The sequence below is a fragment of the Gavialis gangeticus genome, unplaced genomic scaffold, assembly GCF_001723915.1.
Source record: "Gavialis gangeticus isolate Ggan-Ray unplaced genomic scaffold, GavGan_comp1, whole genome shotgun sequence".
NCBI classification, from domain to species: Eukaryota; Metazoa; Chordata; order Crocodylia; family Gavialidae; genus Gavialis; species Gavialis gangeticus.
The window spans coordinates 5429193-5454076 of NW_017729014.1; the positions used below are offsets into that span (position 1 = coordinate 5429193).

Consider the following 24884-nt stretch of genomic DNA (forward strand, 5'->3'; position numbering starts at 1 on the left):
GAGTAGGTAAGCAGAGGGTATCCACACCTCTTTCAGAGCCTGGAAACGGATTGGCAATGGCAAAGCTGCCTCAATAAACCTAACACAAAAGAAGCCACCATCCACAGTCACCATGGTGAGATGCACTCGACTGGCGAATATGATCTGCTGCATCTAATCAGACCTGATCAGTAACCGCTGATGGGTGCTTCAGAGGAAAATGACAACCCCCTCTCTGGCAGTGCTCCAAACTGGGGGGAAATTCTTCCTTGGGTCCCACAGGTGATCAGCTTCCAGTGTGAGGGTGGAGATGTGACTGCTCTTCTCTCATGGATAAGCAATGGGAATCACCCAGGCGCCAGGGTGGGACAAATGGATGGGAGAACAGGAACCTCCCCAGAACCTTCTCCCCAAATGGGGACGAGGCTGCACTGGCTCTGTCTTCAGATAGGGAAGATGTTGGTTGACTTCCCTCCCTCTTTTCCACGCAGCTGCTACTGTCACAGGTTCTAATTTCAGCCAGAAATGGGAGCAGAGACAAAGCAGAAATGGCTGCCCTGGTTGTCTTTCTAACCTATTACACCCCGGATGTCCAAAATCCTAACATGGCTAACTAGCTCTCTCAAAATCCCATTGAGATGATTGTTCCCAGGACACTTTGAGACCAAAGGAAAACAGAGAAATCCACAGAAACATTCAAACCTGAAAGGTAGGTGAGCTGAACCTTCAAGTCTTCAGAGTTTCACTCTTCACCAGCACTGCACTACAGTACTAGTGAGATGCAGGAGGACACAGGATGTTTCTTACACTGTTAAGCATTTCTTCAAGAAAGAAAAAGTCTCTGGTGTTTTATGTATCTCTGTCTATTCTTTTCCAAAGCTCTGCCCAAACCAAAATCCCAGTGATGCTATGAACTGCAAGCTGTAGGAAGCATCCTTGATGGTACAACTAAATAAACACAGGCAAGCTGGTGATTGGGAGGCCTGCCGCCAAGGCACATTTGCACAGTCTTTTTTAGACATGCTGCAGTTCCAGAATTAGCCCGCTCTCCTCTGGGAGGCCAGAGTGACTGGCACTCAGAGCCAACTGCCCAGGGGATACCAACATGAGATGCATTTTCCGCCTGGTTAAGCATCATCATACAGCTGTGTTGCAGTATCCTCTGTGGCTTTCCAATCCTATCAGCCATGCTGGGGAGGGAGCAAAAAGCCCAATCCAAAGCAAAACAAACCCCAGGTTCCCAACAACAGTGAAGTTCCCTCCTGCTGTGAGCCTGCCTGATACTCTTCCCATACAGCCACGAGGGGAGAGAAATGAAGGTGTCCTCAGTTAAGAGAGAAACCAATGAGTTATCATAGGGATGTAGGATTTCTGTGCCGCTAAGCTCAGGCTCCTGCCATTGCAGCAACCAGTACACATAATCCCTTCTGTGATCTTTTAAATGTAGAAACTTATCCATATTAAAGCTAGTGATACATTTGCCCCTGCTACTTCTGTTCTGCATCTCACCATGACCAGATGTAAAGTTATTCTGCCTGTACCACCAACCTGTAAGTTTCTGGCCCTGAAAAGGACAAGGAGGAGCCTGGCAGTGTCTTTGGTGCTTACTACCAGAGAATTGTGAGATGCTCAACAAATGCCAGGCAAAGCAGCATCAGTCTCCTCCTGCTATCGGTACTCAGGCCAAGGCACACAAAGTTTAAATGACCTGCCTAGGGTCACACAGTGAATGTGTGGGAGAGCTGTGGAGAGGTGTCCCAATCACTGCAACCTTTCTGCTCCTGACAGAGGGATCTCTCAGATTTGACAAACCTCATGAGAACCTTGCACCAGAAAAACCGGCCAGCAGCCCTCCCCTTGACCGAGCGAGCCACATTTGCCACCTTCATTTTAGGTCAACAGGACCGCGTACCTGTGCATTTTATCTCCTGCGAGCCTGCTGCATACGTCAGTGGTGATAACTAACAGTAAGGAGACTCACCTCCTTCTGAGCTTAGCAATCTGGGTTCAGTCCCACTGCCTGACCAGTAGATGCTTTCTAAAAAGTAGTTTTACAAGTGAGGGCGAACACATGCTGTCAGTTAGGCACACAACTGCACTTACTTTAAGCCAGGGCATTAGGAACTCTGCCTGCCCTAAGCCCTATGGTACAGACAGACAATCAAACTCCCACACTCATAGGTAAGAGCAGCTTGCACTGGATTCATGCTTGGTTCCAGCACGAGCAGCAAGAAGGCCGGCGGCAGTTTCAAGGCTGGGGCAGCTCCACAATGAGCATCCCTGTGTCTAAGCTCTGTCTGCCACACTTTTGCCTGTTAGCTACAGACAAAGGCTGGGGAGTGGAGGGAAAAAGGCCTGCAGAGGAGGGAAAAGTACAGATGGGGAGGGGACTGTTAAGCCAGTGAGGAGGGAAACTGCCCATCTGAGGAGGGAGATTTTCCAAAGGGCCACAAGCTCAGAGCACTGGTTTGTTTGCTGAATGTTAAAGCAAGGAAGTTCCCTTGAGACTAGCCCTGTTTCGAAGGGGGCTGAATTCACAAGTCGCTAATAATAACACCCAGCAAAGGTAGAGGCAGACAGATGGAGTGCAGAGTTTTAATCTGGACAAGTCAGATGGAGTCCATGTGTGTTTCATCAAAAATAAAACTGCTTTACCAGCACCCTGGCAAGGGCAGGCAGGAGCACCAAGCCTGCTCAACCGGTGACAAAACCCAGACTTGGAGAGGCAAAGTGACCTGGTTCCAAATATGCAAATAATCATGATAAAGGCAGGCACAGGGGCTTTTGCTCTCCTCCCTTCCCACAGACTAGACCAGGAGGGGAGGAAGAGTAGGAAGAAAATGACTACCATGTCTGGAACTGGCTGTGTGTGTGCACATGCATGTGAAGATGTGTTGTCTTTGTCATCATGTGTTTGTGGAGTAAGGGGCAGAGCTTTCTTGTTCAATAAGACAGGGGAACTTGTAATGTGTTCCAGGCTGAGCCATGACATTCTGATTGGGGTCGTTGTCCCTCTAGAGCTCCCAGCCAACAGAAAGCAGCATGTGCTCAACACTAAACCGCTGTGAAGCATGAGCAGTAACCTCCACACTAGTTCTTGCACTAGCCTCCATGACTGCAAGCATGGCACCATGTCTGAGCCCATTTTGCTTCAATTCTCTGCAGAATCAAAAGATCAGCAGAGAGTGTACAGGATAAGAGTTGTGCAAAAACGTTCATATCCAAGTGACAGATCTGGGCTCTAGAATGAAGAGCCAGTGCCCAGATCACACAGTGCTTCAGGAACTCAGAAACCTGGACTATTTAGCCTGGGTATCTGCTTTATCTCATGAGATGTAGATAAGCAGCCACCTGAAAAAGTCTGAGTTTCTCCAGCAAAACCGATATCAATGCTGGTTGTTTACATCCTAGGCAAGGTTTGCAATGATAGCCATTCTGCATAAAAGTGGAGAAACCTATATTTAACTATCCCTGCTTAATACAACTTGCTCAAATTTGGACTGCACAGTCCTAGTCCTGGCCCCCCTGGCTATCTGTATGTGGCAGTGAGCACCTGCTTCCCTGAGGCCCTCCCTGCCAGCTGTTTGAAAGTAGCCACTCTCCAGTAAAGCTTTTTCTTCCTCTCCAGGTCTCTCAGCTTCTCCATTTTGTCTCTACTCCCAAATCTTTCCAGGCTCTGCCCTGGCTCCACTTCCACCCCCTACTGGAGAATGTACCTTTCTCACTATCACATTGTCTCTCTGCTCCAGGGGCCTGCCTTGCCCCTTCTGCAGTTGGCTTGGCTCAGATGCCAGGAAGTCCTTTTCCCTGACAGTATAATTCCTGCTTGCCATGCAGGAGACCTGGGTTCAATTCCCAGCCAGTGCAGCTTCTCTATGTGTTCAGTTGGGGTCCTACATGTCAAGATTGCTGTGTTATTGGACCTTGTTTCACACATGTTTTCTAGACATCAGGAGGCACTACTTCACAGTCAGGGCGGCTAGGATCTGGAACCAACTTCTGAGGGAAGTGGTGCTCACTCCTACCCTGGGGGTCTTCAGAAGGAGGCTAGATAAGCACCTTGCCGGGGACATTTGACCCCAGTACTCTTCCCTGCCATGGTGGGGGTTCGGACTTGATGATCCGCTCAGGTCCCTTCTGACCCTACCAACTATGAAACAAAAATACGCCAGTGTCATAATCAGGTGAAATGCTGAACTGCAGTGAGACAATGATACCATGTGGGGTAAATCCTTGATGTTCTTGGGGACAAATTCTGCTCACAACTATGCATACAGGGGAGAGCTTTACTCTAGAAGCAATGGTCTTGGGGCTGCAATCGAAATCCTACTTTCAGTGAAGGTGGTAGAATCTGAGCTATGTGGCCTTTGCTACTTCCTTGTGTAGCTGGGGTGATGACTGACAGCAGCTCATGGGGACAGAGACGTAGTGTGTTCTGAATTTCCTGTGTATTGGTTCTGAGCCTGATCCTAAAATGCTGTGTAAGTTTTGTTGCCTCAGAACTATTCAGAATCACTTCCTTTACTTGTATGCAGATAACACAGCAAAACTTTGCTTAGGGTACATTTTTCTTCCAGTACTCAGAAAAACCTAGGAATTAAAAACCACTTGTTCCCCTACTGAAGATAATCAGGGTCTTTTTGGCAAAGGGGATTCAGGCTGAGGCCCTGATGCTGCAATGCAGGGCATCCCAGTAGTTCCCTGTGCCAGCTGCAGGAATGTTCATTCATTTCTGTGGGGCTTTTCATGGACATAAAGGTTTGCCCTGACACAACACAGAAAAGGACTCTGAGGATGGCTCACTACAGTGCTACAGGGGAAACAAGAGTCATCGACCATACTGGTACAAGGGCAATACAGCATGTTAGTAACTGCACGGAGCAAGCAAACACAGAAATTAGAACTGAACTTTTTGTTCCACTCTCAAGTATCTAATTCATGGAGCCACTGCTATGGGGGCACGAGAAACAACTCCAGTTAAAATAGGTCCTCTTCCTGTCCCCCACCTGCCTTCTCAGGCTTTTGTATTTAGTGCCTTGCTCCCATTCAGAAACCTGTTACGTACGGGAGGCTAACACTGCCAGGTTTGGCTGAGTAGAAGAATGGGTGCAGTCCTGCACTGAGTACCTAAATTTACAAGTTTCAAACTAGAACCACTGTCATCCATGGGGAAGACCCAGGCTTTACATTCTATCATCATAGGAATATAGAAAAGAAGAGCTGGAATGGACCTCACAAGGTGATCTAGTCCAGCCCCCCGCTCAAGGCAGGATCATCCCTGACTAAACCATCCCAGCCAACTGTCTGCACAACCTGCTTTGGAAAGTTTGTAAGCATGGAGAATCTACAAGGTATCTAGCTAGTCTGTTCCAATGCCTTACTACTCTAATAGTCAGAAAGTTCCTCCTACTCTCCAGCCTAAACTTCCCCTGCTGTAGCCTGAGGCCATTGCTCCTAGTCCTGTCCCCTACCGCCACGGGAAAAAAGCTTATTTCGATTTTTTCTATAATCACCCTTCGGGTATCTGAAAATTGTTATCAAATCCCACTCAGTCTTCTTCTCCAGGCTAAATAACCCTAGTTCTTTCAGCTGTTCTTCAAATGCTTGCCTCCCAGACCCCTAATATTTTTTGTTGCCCTGCACTGGACTCTTTCCAAACTGTCCACATCTTTTTTAAAGCATGGGGCCCAAAACTGGGCACAGTACTCCAGGTGAGGCCTTACGAGTGCTGAATAGAGCAGAACTATCATTTTCCTTGATTAGCAAATGACATACAACCCAGGACGCTGTTGGGTTTTTTTGCAACAAGGGTATACTGTTGGCTCATTCAGCGTATGGTCCACCATAAGCCCCCAGTTCTTCTCTGCAATACTGCAACCAAGCCAGTCATTCCCCAGTCTGATCTGGCAACTGACCAAATGCACAGGCACAATGCAGTACAGCTGATGTGGAGGCGCCCTGCTTATTCAGAGCTGGTTACCAAACACTCACCAGGTGGTAACAGCATTTGGCCAGAGCTGATTGTGTCTGACCTATGAGCCAGTAACTGAAAGGTTTTGTGTTCAATTCCCAGCCCCCCTGGAGAGAAGCTACCCATGTTTAACATAATTCCTTCTTCCAGAAACTGAGCACACTCACCATGACCGACTCATTCGTGTTTCTCAATTGGAAGACGTCCATTGTGACTTCAGTGTGGTTGGAGACTTCGCTGCTCCCTGAATGACTGGATGGGGGGAGATCAAAGTAGGTGCTGTCTGGTTCCCTGAGAAAAGGAAACAAGATATCTTCAGCACCCCAGTTCACCAACACCTCCTTCATCATGCCCACCCAAGAGCTTGGGTTTCTCTGGAACCCTGGCCCCTTCCAGCCTTTCATTTTCACAAGAAAAGGCTACCCAGTGCAGCACATTTTGCTCAAACTGCCTTTTCTGATGGGCCAGCAAAAGAGGTTTGCAGAGACACAGAGAACTGGGATGCAGTTTTTTACCTGGTGCCAATGGCTTAGCCAGACAGGGCATTTCCTGAGATGACTTTGAGGAGTATTGTGGCAAGGATTAAATGAAACTTTGTGCCTTGTAGGACCAGGGTGCAATCCTATCCCTGGATCTATGGTGGCACAGCTCCACCAGAGCTGCACCCAGGACCCATAGGTGGGGCTATGAATGAAAAAAATGTAGCCTAGGACTCTGTTCCATGGGACTGGATTGGAGGGTTGCAAGTGTCCTGGGGGCCCTGCAAGTCTCCCTGCACTTCCCTTAGGAATTCCTGGTAAGGCCTCAAGGGTCTCTTGTGGAAGGAGGAGTACCATAGAGAACATGGAGAGGAATCACAGGGAAACAAGGCTAGAAGGGACCTAAGGAAACCATCTGGTCTTGCCCCCTGCTCCAGGCAGGAATACTGACAAAACCATCCCAGGCAAGTGTGTGCTCAACTTGCATTAAACATGATCTCCATGCTGCATGAGAGGGGGCAGTCTTTGGTGGAAACAGGCACATTATACACAGTCAAGCCAGCTAGAACAATCTCAAGTGGCCTATTGTTACTTCCATTGACAGGACTGTCTCAACCAGTCCTGCTCTAATTTTCTGCCATTTCTAGTAGGCAACTCTGTGGCATATGGCATGAGTGAGAAGTTAAAAAAAACCCATACAGGGTTAAAGCAGGCTGATCAGGCCTTATCCAACAACTCAGAGGAGTGAGGCAGGCTCCAATTTGACTGCTTCTAGCTCAGCAGACTAGACCTTCCTTTGGTATCTCATCTTCTACTGTCTCCTGAGCACTTCCTGGTAGCCCTCTCAGAACAGTAACACCCACATGAGCAAGAGGAAATGTGCCTAGGGTTGACCTTTGCTGAGCAAACAGGAGACCAAATGATCTCTGTGCTCCAGGATCCTCTTGCAGCATTTTGCAGTTTTTTGCACGTGCAGTTTTTTGCATTAGCATTTGGGGAGAGGGAGGCAGTTTTTCAGAAGCAGCTGCTGAAGCTGGAGGCAGAACTTCAGTGCCCAGATTTTTGCATTTGCGATTTATAGCCCTGGGGGTATTGGGAGGTATTCCCCACACATGCTCTCATGTTTTTGGCCGTGCATCAAGGCAGATAGTGCAGGTAAAATGCATCTGAGAAGACATGCCTGAGCTTTTCTTTTTTTGCAAGCACAAATGTGGCTGAAAAAGGCAGGTGAGAGAACCTGAGTGTGCAAAACTGGGCTTGCAGTGTAAGAGATGGAGTGCAGGAATCTAAACAAATGGGTTTTCCCAAACCCTACTCAGTGAAAGAAGTTACTATCCTGCAACAATAAGGGGATGATTCTTCTTTCCCCAGGAGTTCTTAGTACAGATGGTCAAGTAACACTTACAGTGTGCTCCAGAGATGTTCAAATGTTGTTCCTTCATCAGCTGGGGAAGCCTGGGACATTTTCGTGACAGGAGAGTCTAACAAAGGATAAATTGCTCTAGGACCAAAAGAAAAACAGCCTTATTAGTGTAGCCACAGTGCTCCTGGTAAGGAGATTTATATGGTGTATTTGTACAGCATCTTCCATCCAGCAGGTTCTCTTTGCAGCCTGCACAATCCAATCCTTGTGCATGCAAGAGGATAGTATCGGCTCTCTTTCTGTTTCTTGGAAATGCACTCATGTGCAGCAAACTCAGCCACAGCTAAACTCAGCTGGCAACACAGCAAACTGAAAGCCCCATATTACATCACTGCTTCACATTGTGGGCACTGTAGCTCAGGCAATACCACTTTTCACTTTCAGCCATTTAAAGAACAATACCTGGTTGCAGAAGTCCTTCCTGCTCTGTTTCCTGCCTGTTTCACTGAGCCAAAGACACCTGGTGAAGTGCAGCCCTTTTGGGAAGCCTGGGAAACTCAGGCTTGACCCCCCAGGGGCAGTGCACTGGGAACAAGAGCTCCCAAGCCTTCATTAAATTGAAATGTTGCCACTTCCCCTCCAGCCAGCTGCATCACCTAGTCTCCAATCCGGCAGCACCTAGGCCCCTAGAGGTCATCAGCCTGTGAAAGAGAATTAGCAGTGGCAGTGTTTGCATTGGTTTGGTATGGCCAAATCCTACAAGCCTGGACCTGCCCAATGTGGACCGCCAGGAGGATGGTTTGTGAGAGAAGAAGGGAGACACAATCTGCTGCTCCCCCCAATCCCTGTGGTCCTTATTCAGCAAGCTTGTGTGTGACTCCCAGGAGGTTTCTGAATGGAGGATTTCACTATGGTAGTGCCGACATGTGTCTCACAGCAGCCCTGACACAAGGATGGTACTTTGTTGTGGCTTAGCAGTAAAATCAAGGCAGCAAGCCTCGCCTACCACCCTGGTAGCTTCCAGGCCTCACCCATTTGAGGGCTTCTAGGGCAGCTAGCTAGAGTCCAGAGAAGCTTGCCCAGAAAGGAAAAGGCTGCAGTCATCTTTGTGCTACAGCACAGAAAGCCCTGACTCCAGATCCCAGCCTGCAGCATCCCACCTCCACCAGGCTAGAAGCCATGCGCCCTTTGTATTCTCTGTAGGGTTGTAAAGCAGACACCAAGGACAATCTCACTCCTCCATGCCTGCCCCCGAAGTCCAAGAGCAAAACCCAACCTCTTGCTTTTAATTAAAATGCATCACCCCAGTTGGTGTTTTGTGATCCTGTGTGATTTCATTTCAAAGAACCATGACAGAGGAGCTGGGGATTTCAGAGGAAATGCAGGTGCCGCTTGGGTTTAGATCAGGGGTAAGCACAGGTGCCAAAGCGTGGCACTTAAAGGCATTTTGCTTGGCACATGCACCTTGGGGCAGATAGTGGGGAAGGGACCAAGGCTTCACTGCCACAACAAGGATCGAGCCCCTTGTAGCTCCCCCACCATCTGGCCCTGCGCACTAATATCTTACAAGTTGAGGCTGAAGGTATTTTTGGCACTCTGCTCAAAAATGTTGCCATCCCCTGGTTTAGATCTGCAGCTGGTAGAAATAAACACAGTGTCAGTGATTGTGAAGATGGACTGATTTGCAGAGCTGTATCATCTCTGTGTAATGGGGCTCTTTGGTGAAGTTAAATAGCAAGGGCCCAAAACCAGAATGGAAAGACCCAAGTCTCAGTCCTCTGCGTTAAATTATCCTGGTATTTAAAATGAATGCTGCTCATGCCAGTTGCATGGCAGGGCCAGATCCCAAATAAATACAGGATTTGTATCTCTTGAGACAGGCTGTGTGTGCTTTGCTATGAAACCAACTGTGCAATCAGCAGTATTTCGGTTATCTTCTGCACATGGCAGAAGAACCAGAATAGAAAGGAACAGAATAGGCCATTACCGGCAATGACAAGGAGAGCCTGAATCATCTGTACAAGCCGGTTTTACTTCTAGTACGAGAAACCAACAAACAACCTCAGAGTTCTGTGCAAATGGTTGAGCAAAATATGTTTTGTTGTGTTGAAAATGATAAAAAGAAGTTACAATAATTTACACCCAGGAGCTCTGGGGAGCATTTATATTAGAGGTGGCATGCACTGGGGAGCTAATCAGTAGCCCAAAATTAATGCCATGAGTTACCATCTGCCTAGCCCACTGGCCACCTATTGATCAGGAAATACAGCAACGCCACAGTACAGTTCCCAGTGAACTCATGATAACTAATTCTAACTGGCCGCCTCATTGGCAGTCTCAACAAAGCAACAAGGCTAGGGACAGACATTACACATAAACTGGTTTAAGTGATCAGAAACTGGCTTAAACCTGTAACAGAACAGATGTTCAGTGCACATAAATCAGTTTGAAAATGGCTGAAATCAGTTTGAGATAAACCTGGCTGAATGTAGCATCAGACTTAACTGATTTGGCTCAAACAGGTTTATGCAATGTCTGTCCCAGACCCCTTGCTAGTTTAAGATAAACTAGACTCCCCCAGCATCCTGGCATACTCTCTGAGTTGGGCAGGGCCCTCTGCTCCAAAGCAGGGCTGGCCCCTCCCCTCCCCTCTGTTCCCTGATTGGAGCTCCCGCAGAGACTGCAGGTACAGCAGGGTCTGCTTGGCTTTCCCCTGCCCTACTCCCCACCCCTCGCTGCTTGCTGGACAAGCAAGGATCCTCCCCTCCCTCTCATCTCCCACAGCACAGACCCCAGCCCCAGGAACCCCAGGCATGTGGTTTGCTAGCTAATATTGAGAGGTGTCTGTGTGCGTCTCCAGTTTCACTGGGACAGGCAGACATAACAGTGACCACTTAGGGCTTTTTGGAGCTAATCAATAGGTCAGCTATTAAGCGGTTTAAGAAGAGTTTGAATTAATGGAGAGAGGCTATTGTTTTGCTGCTGATGTGATAAACACTGTTATTGGCTCCTTGCTGGCTTGCTTGCCTGTCAGTTTGCTGCAGACTGTATAAAGAAGCAGGGAGAGGGAGATTGAAAAGCTCTGTATCATCAACAGATGCATGCACTGCATCCTCCCCCACTTGCCTCAGAGCGCTAGTAGGGGGCTGAGGTCTGGCAACACTCCTGCCCCTTGAGCAGCCAGCAGGTAAAAGCCTGGGATGGTGCAGGTAGGGTGGGGGGTTACACCCCTCCCTAATCAGAGCATCCTGCCAGGGCCTGGCCACTCCCACCCTTCTCAGCTCAGTGCTACGGAGGAAAGCACTGAGGGAAAGGAGGGCTGCTCTAGTACACCCTGGCTTCTAGCCTGAGCCACTGGAGGCATGTGCTTGAATTTCCTCAGTCCAAAGAGAATGTCTATCCAGTTACAAAACAGTTCAGCCTGGTCGGGTTAGACTAGCCTGCAAAGATTGAATCAGTTCAGGCTCAGGCTTTTTGAATGTCTGTTCATAGCCCCAATGTCTGAACGAGCCACAAAGATTCAAGGCCTGGCCAACAGCCCACTGAAGTGCATGGAAAGACTCTCGTTGATCCCTCTGGATCAGAGTAGCTGACTGCCTTACCTATTAGTGCTCCAGATCAGGGTTCAGGCTCAGTCAGACAGGTGGGATTTCTCTCCCTCTTCCCAGGCCATCCCTGATGGTCACAGGAAGAAACTGTCTATCTTCTGGGCTGCCAATTTGGCTCCCTTCATCAGCACAGCCTCAACTTCCGGTTTAAAAAAAGAAAAAGAACAGAAAAGCAGCAGGACCGTCTATCCGGCAGCCCACGATCTGCTGGGAGTTTATCACGTGGGCTGTATTTCTGGGGATGACATCATAGGTCAGAGTGCTTATAAATATACAGATACTTTGGAAGGGATAGGGGCGCACTTGGGTGCCTGCCCATTGTTAATGAACTCTAGACTCTCACATCAGGAGTTTATAATAAACCTCAGCAAAGTACCCCAAAGATGCAGGAAGGAATCAGAACTCATGGTAGAGGAGAAATCTTTTATTAGACCAACTAGATTTTTGCAAAAAATAAAATAAAATCCTTTAATTGCAAGCTTTTGGGCACAAAAACTTGTGCCCAAAAGCTTGCAAATAAAGAAATGTTTGTGCTTGAATTTTTGTGCCCGAAAGCTTGCAATTAAAGACCTTTTTTTTCCAAAAAATTAGTTGGTCTAATAAAAGATAGCACCTCTACCACAAGTTCTGATTCCTTTTGCCTCTAGACCAATATGACTACAACCTGGATACCTGACACTGTGGCTGCAGTCAGCTCTCTTGCCCACGGGGTAGTCAGTGGACAATGACTCCTTACAGTCACTACAAGCCTCATCTCCTGGCTACTCCTTTCAGATAAAAACCAGTTAGAGCTGGGAATATTATTCATAAGCATACTCACTGGATAGTATGGGTATCTCAATCTGTGTATTTGTAAAATACTCACTGGAGTAGCTTATAAATACCCGGGATAGGGGCGCACTTGGGTATTTATAACCTACTCCAGTGAGTATTTTATAAATACACAGATTGGGATACCCATACTATCCAGTGAGTATGCTATCCAGTGAGTATGCTTATGAATGCTTATGTGGCAGTCTAACGAACTCTAGATTCCCACATCAGGAGTTTATAATAAACCTCAGCAAAGTGCCCACTGCGGCTGCAGGTAGGAGTCAGAACGCATGGTAGAGGAGAAATCCTTTATTAGACCAACTAGATTTTTGCAAAAAAAATTTTAAAAAATCCTTTAATTGCAAGCTTTTGGGCACAAAAACTTGTTCCCAAAAGCTTGCAATTAAAGAAATCTTTGTGCTTGAGTTTTTGTGCCCAAAAGTTTGCAATTAAAGAAATGTTTGCGCTTCTGTTTTTGTGCCCAAAAGCTTGCAATTAAAGACTTTTTTTTTTCAAAAATCTAGTTGGTCTAATAAAAGATACTGCCTCTACCACAAATTCTGATTCCTTTTGCCTCTAGACCAATATGACTACAGCCTGGATACCTGACACTGTGACTGCAGGCCCACGGGGTAGCCAGTGGACAGTGACTCCTTGCAGTCACTACAAGCCTCATCTCCTGGCTACTCCTTTCAGATAAAAAACAGTTAGAGCTGGGAATATCATTCATAAGCATACTCACTGGATAGTATGGGGTAGTTTCCTCTCAAGTGATTAACAACAACAACAATAATATACACCAGCTCCTGCTGCAAGTGTTTTTGAATATCATTCCCTTTTCAAACCCACACTGATGTTCATGGACAACTTTTGCACTGTTGGTGCCTTCCTGAAATCAAAGCATCATAAGGATTATAACATAATGAGCCAGCACCTTACATCACAACCCTTAGAATCTGTGGTCTGTTATTATGACCGGGATTGTGAGCAGGACTTCACACTTCTGGGTTTGGAGGTAAACCAGAGGATTCCACAGTTTACATTTCCCCTTAGGCTACATAACCTATAGCACCTATGACTAGGACAGTTGTTGTATGCGTATAGTAAGCCTTGCACCATTAGAGAATAAAGATCGTCATTTTGAAAACTAGGCTTGCAGTCACGATGCCCAATAAGCATGTATGTATGTATGTTTATTCGCAACTATTATCAAGGATAACTGCACATCCTAGTGCTCCTGCAATTGTAACACTAATGTGGTAATGCAAGCAAACATCCCTAGGTATCAGAGGTATTCAATTATTATTGACTTTAACTAGCAGGAACAGAATTTGCTGTGCACTATTAAAGGCTGTTTGATGGCACTAATGAAACATTTCTAGAAAGCACTCTGAAGTTTTCGAATTTGTAGTAATCAACCTTGAACACCTCTCACCAAGAGACCACAAAGGGCTTTGCAAATACTAATTTAGCTTCATAAACACTCCCTAAAGAAAGTCAGTTTTATTGGACTGAACATGCAAGTGGGTTAACTATGACACCCAGGAAGATAAAAGCCTCCCCTAAATTAACAAAGCAACTTTCCAGTAAAGTCAGAGTCCAAATGAAGTGAGTCTCATTTGCCTAGGTAGTTATACTGGCCCTTGCACATGTGCGCGCGCGCGCGCGCACACACACATACACACACACACACACACACACACTCTCTCTCCCTCCCCTCTTTTCCAGTAGCAGTAGTTCCCAGAGTAGCTGGGCAATCCTCAGCAGTGTCACATGATGGTGCACTGAAGGTGTCCCTTCACTGAAGATATTCCCCTTACTAGTTCTGTCCTGGATCCATTTGGATCCAGCATGTTGCAGTTTGAGTACCAGGCTTCCACACTGCCCACCAGCATGAGCGATTCCCCACAGAAATGGGCGCGCGCTCGGTTTTTGGCGGGGCCTGGCACAAGTCCAGTCGCAGAGAGCCTTAAGAGCCTGCGTGGACTTATAGCTGTTCATTTTGATCTGGGGTAAATCCAGGGGGACCTGGTCACATTCACAAACCGAGGCAGAGGTTCAAAGAGCACTAGCCTTATTGCTGTGCCCTTTTTGTAGATCCAGCTCCCAGAAGCTCATCAGCAGGGAGCCAGCATTTTCTGCAGCCACAAGGCTGCAGCCATCTTGGACTCGTGCTGCCTTACACCGCATGGAGCCATGCTGCATAATCACCCAGCCTCCCTGACTTTCCTTTTTCCCCTCAGACACTGCATCCAGCTTCTCTCCACTTCCTAACGCCTCCCCAGCAAAGACAGGATCCAGGTCACCTCTCCCCTGCCTTTTGTAAGTGTCCCCTCTTCTATCAGCTAAGGTTTGTCACCTACTATTCAGAGCCAAAAAACTTCCTGCTTTCTTGGTCTCAAAATACTGAATCTGGAAGCAGCAGCATCCAAACGGAGCAGTCTGTTGTTCTGAGTACACCCTTATGGCTCAGGGACTCCTCTGACCATCCCCTTTCATGCTATGTTTGCCCTGAGTCATCTGGAGAGTCAACGGCTGAAAATATGACTGATAAACTATCACGTAATGTAAAATGAAAGCAACCCCGGACATCCTCACACAACTAAATCCCTGGTACCCATTTCCACATTTGTGCCTTGTCTGTAGGACAGAATATCCACAGAGGAGTTTCTGGGTGAGTTTATCAGAGCAACAGAGGGCTGGTTTAGCCACAAAGGAATCGGTTTGCTAAAATCTCATTCTCTCCTCCCCCTTCCCAACCTCCATATACAAAAGAGAAAGAAACTTGTACAAGAAAAGAACTGGGGCTCCAGCTTTCAGGGAAGCCTTACCCCAGCTCCATGCTGCTGGTCTTGGTCCAAGGGGGTCTTGGTCCAAGGGGGTTTAGCAATTTCAGGAACAAGCTGCACGTTTTCTTTCAGCAGAGAGCTACCAACAGCACCCGGTGTCTTGTGGTCATGATGGGTGACACCAGCCCTAACCATGTGGGTGGACTCATTTCGAAAAGAAAAAAAAAAACCGAATCTGAAGATTTTAAGGACGTTTTCTGGAGTTCCCTGTGTCTTTCAAAAGCTTGATCAGCGAATCCAAAGCCAGGCTTGTGCCTCTTCACAGCTCAGGGCTCCCACTGCAACCTGTATAGTGCAAAGAAGTGCTTGGTCTGTTAATATTATTGACACACTTGTTCACTGATTCTTGCACTTGCTGTGAAGGCATTTGCAGAGAGCCTGTGATTGAACAGTGACAATAATACCTTGATGGCCTGGAATGAAAGATTTTAGAAACCAGTATTTGCTTTATGCATAACAGCATCACCAGAACCTTGCAGCTCTATTAATGGCAGTATACCATATCTTTAATGAGGCATAACAAGGAACAATCAAAATTAAGATCAGAAGTATTTAGGCTGGGGAAGGAAATGTCTGTACAAACAAGATTTTAAAATGTCCTGGGAAGAGAAAAAAATCCCGATGGAAATAAGAGACCCCACTGCAGGAGCTAGTTAAAAGTGGACTGGGAAGAACCGTAAGAAGATAATCCTCTGTTGTCAGGTAGACTAGACAGGTCCAGTGGGTATAAAGGGAAGGTTATAGCACAAAGAAGAGGGGTAGAAGTGACTAACCCCAGGCTCAACATACTGTCAGGGACAGAGCCAGGAAGAGAAGCTACTTATCCAGATCCCCAGTCCTTATCTCTGGGTCACCCTGCATCTGAGACCACCCAGCAAGGGGGATGGGTATATTCCTGGCAGGGTATGAACATGCACCTGTACTATGGGGCACCTGACAGACTTTGCCTGAGGCTGGGCTGCAGTGGAGTGGGTATGGTTAGTGCTCATTGACAGTAGGCATCTCAATGTCTATATATCTCCTTTACACTTTTATTGGAACCAAGCCTTTAGATTCACTCATCAGCACTCTCCAGTGTTTAGTGTCAAAAGGGAAACCACACTGTGCTGATTAGAAGCTACTGAGATTTTCACACCTAAATCACTGGCTTGAATCCCCCTACCTGGGCAATAATGGTCAAAGGCTGCAACTGTCTGAGGGCTGGTAGGTGGCCTGTCTTCTCCATCCCTGCCTAGGTGGCAGTTACACCAGGAAAACTGCTGTGCCACCTACCCCTTCTTGACAATGGCAGGTTCACTCTCCAGGTCCTCTTGACAAGGACTGGAGAAAGTTAAACTCTTGCCTCGCTCTGCAAGGTGAAGCCTGCAAGGCAAGACTTGGGTTCACTTGCAGGAGAAGCCCAGGCTGTGCCGGTTCTCTGCCTGCAGTAAGGACTTTGGTCAGCCCTGAACCAAAGTCACTTGACCAGTGAAGGATTATGTCCCTCAAGGAGACTAGTGTTTGGATGTCCCATAGTGGGAAATTTCCTGCAGCTGAGACAACTTTGGCTGAAGCCCCAGTCTGGGGATCCCTGAATTTCAGAGAAATTTGGCCCTGGAGCTCAACTGTGCGTCTTAAGACCCAGCTCCACAGACTGAAGCTGCCCCTGCTTGGGGAATATCGCAGTGAGAGATCCCCTTTCTGCTGCAAGTCTTTGCACCCTCCACGTCACAATGAAAGTGAAGAGTTTCAATTGCCATGTAACTCACTTGAACGCCCTTAAGTGACTACAGGCTGTGTGGCTGACAAACGGATACTACATACTGCAGCCTCCCCTCTGAGCACTGTGGTGGTTGGGAGATCTTCTGCCAACAAAGGCACAGAACGGGTTTGCTTCAGGCACTAAGGAAAGCAAAGAACTGAGTGTGCACCTCCTGGGTCTTGAGTTGCTGCAGCCCAGTGCCACTATGGTTTTGCTGAAATTTTCATTCAACATGGAGGCTGCCTCACTATAACCCCATTCTCAAACTAATCCTCCCTCCCACCGACCACAGCTTTTTCTGCTATCCTTCCCTTTGCTAGTTAAAGTTTGGCAATAAATTCCCAGAGTGAAAGACTTAGAAATACCCAGACTCAGAAAAAGCAAATCTTGTTTTAGGGTGCCTCAATGCAGCATATTCCCCTAGCTGGTAAATATAGTTTCCCGCTTACGCGGGGGCACTGGATCCTAACACACAGTTTGTTGAAATCGGCTTGGTTTGTACTGTGGATTTGACGTCCATATTGTCTGCCAGGGAGGTTTCTAAAGAAACTGTTTGGAAATGCTTAGTCTCTTGGATTTAACTCCCATTGTTGCAACTTTTGGTTATGCCATGAACTCCAGGTAAACCTGAAAGATACCTTCATCAGCAATGAGCTCTCTTACCCCAACTTAGCAAGTACCATAACAATCCAAAACCTGCATTGGATAGTATTAATGGCCAGCTAAGAGAGAGAACTGGCTGGCATCTCAGGAAAGTACAGAAGCAGAATCTGCACAGACCCAGCCACAGTGCATTAAAGGATTAATGCCAGTTTTGTTTTTTTCCAGGAGATGCCAAAGAGTGGTGAGTTTAAGTTAATACTCCAAGCGGTCTCCCCCTGAATGCTGGGTGTAGCAGTTGGTAGGAGTCTCAGACCATTTTTTCTGCTGACGTTACAAATCTCATATATTGTGTTGAACACGGTAAAACACACCAAAGACAGTGTGCTCTTCTGCTGCTGTGACTTCAGGTCCAAATCTTGTTCAGAAAGAATATCTAGTCACGGGTGCTACTTATCTTGCAGCCGCCTCCACGGGAACACACCTGAGCAGGCCTCTCAAGTATATTGGTGATGTGTTTTTATTCCAAAGGCCTTCTGCTGTCCCTCTGCACCTGGGGCACAATCTACGTCCTTCTACCTGCTGTGATCCGCACAACTTTGCCCATCATGTATCAATAAGAACCTCCTTCATCTACAATTGTTTTTCCTAACTGGTGCTAAAGGGTTCCCCATTCTCCATTGCCTTGTGTGTTGTGTTGTCAAGCAAGTGCAAGAGAGATGTGATGTGCTCTGCTTTGGTCACATTCCACCACTCCGACCTGGTAGCATTTTATCTTCGCTTTACACAGATGGAAACACAAAATATGGCACAGCAGAGAAAAGGACCCAGTGGTTACCTAACACTCCCAAGACCTAATGATCATTGGCAAGCCCGAGAGGACCTCATGCACAAACCGGTCATATGTCCTCCATACATCAGTATCACTGAGGCAATGATTAAAAAATAACTGGGAGGTTCCCTTCCCGGGGGAGTGCTGTCTACTGGTTAGAATGGAAGACTGGTGGCAGGACTCCTGGGTCCTGCTGCCAGCTCACCTTCTCAGTTGTGAAATAGCCTTGAAGTGACATGACCCTACATCAAATTAGGTATCTCCCTCTCCCCATCTGAAGATAGGAACAATGATATGGTTAAGTTAATATTTGCAAAGGGCTTAGAGAATCTGACATGCAGCAGCACATGAGTGTTATCAGTAGCCTGTCTCATTCAATTCTCACCCAGAACATGAAGCTTGAGTATGCTGACAAGAGATACTACTACTAACCTTCTGCCAAGCCCACAAGGATCAAAAAGTCTCTGTTACTGCCCAGTAGGTCATAAGCGATTTTCCCTGTCAATGTTTCCCACAACAGGGACGCAAGGTCTTTTCAGTGGATCCCCTTAGCTTGCTGATCTCAAGTTTTACTCAAGCACAGCCATGTTCCATGAAAGGGACAACAGTGTCCAATTTATAGCACTTCCCAAGCAAGTCAGCTGTGCAGGACTGTAAGAGAGGGAATGGTGCCCTTGTTTAAAGAATGGAGAAGTGTGTAACCCTGGTGCCTGTTGTAATTTGAGAAATCCTTCATCTCACGATGGGAGAACAGAACAAATTAAAGTAGCCCAGAAAGGAGCCCCACCAGGTGACTCACGGTAATGAGTGACCAAAAGAGATTAGATAGGTTAGGTGGAAAGCCTCCCTGATGTGTAGCAAGACAAGGAGGTAGAAAAGGCATCTCTAGTAGCCCTGTGGTTAGACTAAAAGTAACTCCCCTACCTTAGCTCTGACAGCTAAAGCCCAGCTCAGGGTATAAGTATGACTCCACTGAAGTCTGCAGTAGTCTGACGTGAGCAGCAGCATACTCTGGCCCTGAGTAGGGGAACACATCACCAGACATTCAGTTACCCTGGCACAGGCTTTTAATACAAAGCTTTGTCACTATTTTTCTCTACCAGTGCTTCTATTTTGGATCAATGGCACTCTGGATCAAGCTATCCAAGACATTTAGTGCAAAGCAGCAACAAATCCTCTTCCAGATGCTATGTCAAGAAATCCAGAGAGGGTTTCTGCTGAACAGGTCCCACCAAAAGCAAGAGGTTTCTTTTTTAAAGGCCCCCTACCTGCTGTGTAGCCCCAAGTGTTTCGAGTTCTCCTAGAGATCTCCCGTGGACAGGAGCGGCCTGGTAGTGAAAACCTACGTTATTTACTGCACTACAAACAAGTAGCGTCTTGGTCGCCTAGGCGATGACATTGGAGCTGTTGAAAGCTATGTGAAAAGTGTGGCAAAGGCTTGCGCTCTCCTTCCTGGAATACAAGGCAGTTACAAGGGGGTGGGGAACACTCAGCCGGCAATGCCTGGAAATTAAGATGGTCACTACAGCTAAGTGGCTTGCCAAACTGGCTGGCTCATCCAGGACTCCAGAAAACACTGAATGGCTGATGGCACAGCCCCCTGGTAAATAGTTATGGAGGGAGTCTACCTGTCTTATTAGTATTAAATCATGGTTGAATACGGCAGAGACATAACACACATCCCATTGTGCAAATGAGGCTGTTAATCAAATCTGAAAGTAGTGCGGTTGTTGGGTTCATCCTTCTTGGTGCTCACATGGAATGGTTTTCCCACCCCTCCTGAAGAATGAGAAGAGGTGATGGGGACAGACTAGCTTAGTGACCAGGCAGAGAAGTCGTACTTCTTCCACATACTTGCATATAGTAATTTCACGGGTACTGACAAACAAAACCGCTCTTTTAACACTCACAAAGGGATGAAATTATACCCAGAAGATAGGGAGTTAGAGAAGTCACAATAAAGAATTTCTTTCTCCCCTCAGGCCTTCGCTGAACAGAATAATATATCTTGGGCATGTGGACCCTAGTAACATTTGAATAGGTATGGGGAAAATTGATCCACCAAGATGTGTGGAGAGCAGCAGTGGGTAAAGAACATGCTTGAAACTTGGGTCACTCTTGTTAGAAACAGTATGTATGTTGAACTGTGATCAATCAAGGATGCATTAATTAGACCTGAAATGTAGTATTAATTTTAATATAGATTAGCCAATCTTATCTCCCTGTCTTTAAGACCAAATTTATCTATTGCCTATTTCGGAACGTATTTCTCAGAATCTCAAGAATTTCCCATTTAATACAATTAGCTTCTTGTTTACGAATATACTTCATTTGTAGTTTGCAATCTTACTGTAATAGCTGGGGGAAACCTTCACAACTGGATGTCTCTTCTCTCATTACTATCAATAATTAGTCAGGAAGCTGCCTGTGATCAGAAATTAAGAATCGGGAAGCAAGTCAGAACATGCTTTCTTTAAAAAAGAAAAAAAAATTAGAGGGGACATTTCTAATTATGATAAGGTTTTGTTGACATTTGTAGACTGTAGGGAATGAAGAATGTGAAAGTAGGAATGAGAAAATTGGTGTCTAATCACAGTGTTGCATATCACATCTCATTAAATGGCGTGCTGGTTGCATACTCTATTTGCATAATAATTATTAGCATCATTTCTGTTCCTGATCATCATTTACTTTACCCATAAATTGTTTCTAAAAGCAGTACATTTTCAGTAACTCCCCATGCACCAGTACATGATGTAAACTCCTCCTCTTTACTGTATTTTATATACAAGAAGTAACGTTTTAAGTTAAAGACATTCTCTACATGACAGTGAGCTCATGTAAAAGGGCAGAATGGCTTTGTGGTTGAACTAGGCTTTATGAGATCTGGGTCCAGTTGCAACACTGCCACAGACTATCTACATGATCCTAGGCAGGTTGCTTAGGGCCAAGATTTTAAAGGTACTTTGCCATATTAGGGCGTTTTGAAAATCCCAATAGTTGTGTATTTGTGCCTTTAGATGTCTAAATACCTTTAGAAATGCCTAGCCCTGCAGATTCTAATTCATGTAAATGAAACTCTGAACTTTCTGTTGCGTATATGCATTAATGTGTCTGTGTATTGCTAAATTCAAAATCTGAACTGAAAAGTTTTTTTTAAAAAGTATCTCAGTATGGGTGTATCCATACAAGGAGGAAGATAACCTCCTGTACTGATAAAAGGTACTTTATGTTGCCTTACCACTTGTACATTTTGGGTTGTGCCATGTAACTGTACCAGTAAAACCAAAACACTTCTACCAAGAGAAAAATCCTGCACAGACTAGGCCTAAGTGAAATTTGGCTTTGAGAGGCTGAGGTAGGACTGCGCTTTGCTGAACCAAGCTCACAGGTGACTGAAACACTGGCTGAAGCCCTAAATGAAAGAACATCTGTCCAATTACACAGAGAAGTTCCCCCAGAGAGGGGCTCCCCAGGGAGTCTTACTGCAGAGAGTACCAGCAGATGGTTAATTAAACACCCCACAGCTGGCAAAGGCAATAAAGTGAATTGAATCTCCAGCTGGCACTTGGCAGGAAGCATGTTGTTCTTTGATGCTGGCAGTATGACAGGATTTCAGAGAGGGAAAACACACCAGACCAGGCGGGGAAACTCCTCAATCATTAACCATTTTGTGGAATCAGTGTACAGGTCATGTTCTAAAGCGACTGTGTTCTTGTTAGTAACAATACACTTATAATTTGTGTCGAAACAATGATGCCCCCCCACCCAAGGGCTTTAGTTATCAAAAACTGGCCTTTCTATAACACCTTTCATCAGAGGATCTCAAAGCATTTAACAAATATTAATGAAGACTCAACAAGTGTCCATTATATCCATTCTCCACGGGAAAATTAACACACAGGGAAGTTTGACTGACTCAATATTAGGACTGGAGATAAAATCCAGAACTTGTGCCCCAAGTGCTAGGAATGAGAAAAACACCAAACGTTCCATCCAGGCAGGAGTTATTTGCCAATTATGAAGCATGGAAGTGGTTCTTAACACCATGCATTGGGTCTGCTCCATTGACATGGCAGCTTTCATTTTGGACTGACCTGGTTTTCTGTTTAGAAACCCATTCAAGAGCTGCTTTGAGGTACACAATCTACAAGATAAAGGACTTGCATTATAGTACCTCCCTTTCATATCTCCTCCAGAATGAGGAACAAGAGCATTGTATCTTTGATGCTTCTGGGGGGAGAAAACCTACAGAAGTAAAAAAACCTGTATGCATCATATTGCTCTGGTAGGTGATCTTTTTAAGATCCGTTAAAATAATTCTGATTAAATGTATTTAAAAGCACTTTTCCATTGAAGTAATTTATACAAATAGATAGAACAACGCCCTCTCAATTCACTTTTTGTTCTTATAGACAGGATTTGTGATAAGGAAAAAAAATCCACCCCCCTGTTCCCTCTTTGAATGAATCAAAAGTACTTAGGTAACATGAACATTTCAAAGTTAGGAAGAGGCAGGACTGTGTTTCCAAGTGATGTGACTGCTTATGGTACACTGCATTGCAAAATAAAGTTTGAAGTCTACTGAGCATTCTCAAGCCATTTGTATACTCCTGTGCTTGGATAATTCTCAAGAGAAGAGTTCTCTTTTTAAAAATGTTCCATTAAATTTTGTAGCTTGGCTTCCCCACCTGTGTAATCTTCCTAGCTGGTTATACCAGCATCCATGGTAACCACCATAGTAACAGAGTTCAGCTCACTCCTGCAGGGTCGCTAACATGCTCTCTCAGGATTAGAGAGACCAGATCTGGCACAGAGGGCCATATTCATCTCAATTAAAATGGTGTAAAGGTTGAGTAATCCCAATGAAGTACATGGGCCAAATTTTGCTCTTTGTTTTACCAATGTAAGTCAGAAGAAGCTTCATGAAAGCCAACACGCACCAAATTTTGCTCTCATTCACTCTTGTGTCATTTCAGATGAGCTCAATTTTTGTCACTCTGTTGGCTTTTTCCTATTTGACTAATAGGAGAAAATGCCAAATCCAGATACTGCAGTGGTGCTGGCCATCTGAGAACCTACACAGATAAGGTCACTCCAGCGTTACACCTAACTGAGTAAGAGCGGAGTCTGGTCTCCCCACTGCACAAGTCAGTAAGTAGAACATCTTTTGGGTAAAGGAGGATTAGTTTCTTGTTTCATGGCACAGTGATTTTGTTCTTCACTTCCAATATAGCCTTTATTTAAAAATTTGCAGACTGCATTTAAAAAAACTTGCAACATTAATATATGTTTACAGCCTATGAAACTGATAGTAAATTCTCATCCCTTAACCCAGTAGCAGACCCCCACAACATCAGTCCTTTGACTGTCTTTGGAGGATGCCAAACCAAATCTGGGGGAAGTCATGGGGTGGATGCCTCCCTTCTACTCCTCCTTGTACTTCCAAGAAAAGGAGGGCAAAAGCAGCAGGAACCCTAAGCACAATGTGATTACAAACAGAGCCAGACCTTTTCTGCCTTATTCTAGCTTTCCACTCTTATCCCCACTGACTTTACCCAAGCCAGTCCTAATTAGCTACAGCAGTCAGAGTGTGAATCAGGCCCATTGTTTTTGATTTCAGTCACCAACAACCCAAGCACCAAGTTGCAAACCACAGCCTAGGAGGGTTGTCGTACCCATCTCACTTCTGTCATTTAGGTCACCATTCCAGCACCTGACTGACATCTAGACTGAAACAAAAACTCGAAAGCCCTAAACCAGAGGCAACTCAACCTCAGGCACTTGCTCACCATCATTTTGATTAGTCTTTTTTTTTTTTTCTTCGAAGCTACAGGGTACTTGGCCACATAGTACCTCTTCCCTGTTTCCTCGTGTAGAATAAGGGCACTGTTCTGGGGAGAGAAAAATCTCCGTATTTTCTGGGCTGGCCTGGCCAAACAAAGTTTGAGCTGAAAAGCAAACACTGAAATTAATCTGCCTTGGAAATACCTTTTAAGACTTTAGCAAGGCAGGGAGATGAAGGTGTAAGAAAAGGAGGCCAGGACAGTTTGACCAAGCAGGAGGAGAGAGAGCGTTTTGAAGCATTACCCCAGCTCTTCCCACCCTGGAAAGTTTCCTCTCCCAGGTCATCAGTTTTGCCCGATCTAAAAGACTATGAATACAGGAGGAGGACTCACTCCTGGGGACAGCGATCCAAGCGCTCCTTGCCAGGCAGGGCTAACGGCCCCCTCCCCAAGCGAAGAGGAGACCAGAGCCCCTGCGGGATGCTTCATGCAGCCCAGCCTGACCAGCCACTGGGGCGTCCGAGCCCCTCCATCCCTCCGGCTGCCTTGCCTGGGCCCTGCCAGGAGCCTGGGCTGCTCGGAGCTCCTCCAGCAGGCACGGGCGGAGCTGCCCTACCTGGCCGCGGTGCCGTCTGTGCGGGCGGGAAGGCGAGAGCAGGAGGCGCCTCCAGCCCAGGATGGCATCGGTGCCAGTGGCAGGCGGGGAAGGGAAGGGAAGGGAAGGCGCCAGGCGGCCCGGGACCCCCAGCTGCACCCTGCCACCTCCTCCTCCCGCGCCCCACGGTCCCCGGGGCCCCGAGCGCGGCGCCTCCTTAACCCCTTGCTGCCCGCGCCCGAGCGCGGGGAGGCGGCTGGGGCGGGCC

The 24884-nt window shown here is 46.4% G+C and overlaps 1 protein-coding gene and 1 long non-coding RNA gene across 5 annotated transcripts in view; both read right to left on the minus strand.

Moving 5' to 3' along the window:
* The window catches only part of LOC109293614, a 10064-nt gene extending 6286 nt beyond the window's left edge, over positions 1-3778 (minus strand). The window contains exons 1-2 of the long non-coding RNA XR_002096343.1: positions 3696-3778; positions 2431-2433 (exon numbers count right to left, since the gene is read on the minus strand). This is a non-coding gene — a long non-coding RNA (uncharacterized LOC109293614). The remainder of the gene's footprint in view (positions 1-2430; positions 2434-3695) is intronic.
* The window catches only part of TP73 (tumor protein p73), an 80604-nt gene extending 55839 nt beyond the window's left edge, over positions 1-24765 (minus strand). The window contains exons 1-4 of one of the 4 annotated variants that reach the window (XM_019511640.1): positions 19504-19588; positions 15045-15347; positions 7835-7930; positions 6118-6241 (exon numbers count right to left, since the gene is read on the minus strand). In XM_019511640.1, coding sequence (XP_019367185.1) covers positions 6118-6241; positions 7835-7930; positions 15045-15055 — 231 coding nt within the window. In that variant the 5' untranslated portion in view covers positions 15056-15347; positions 19504-19588. Of the gene's footprint in view, positions 1-6117; positions 6242-7834; positions 7931-15044; positions 15348-19503; positions 19601-24637 lie in introns of those variants that run through there. The other 3 variants (XM_019511638.1, XM_019511639.1, XM_019511641.1) reach the window with 3 other exon arrangements.
* Positions 24766-24884: the final 119 nt, after the last annotated feature.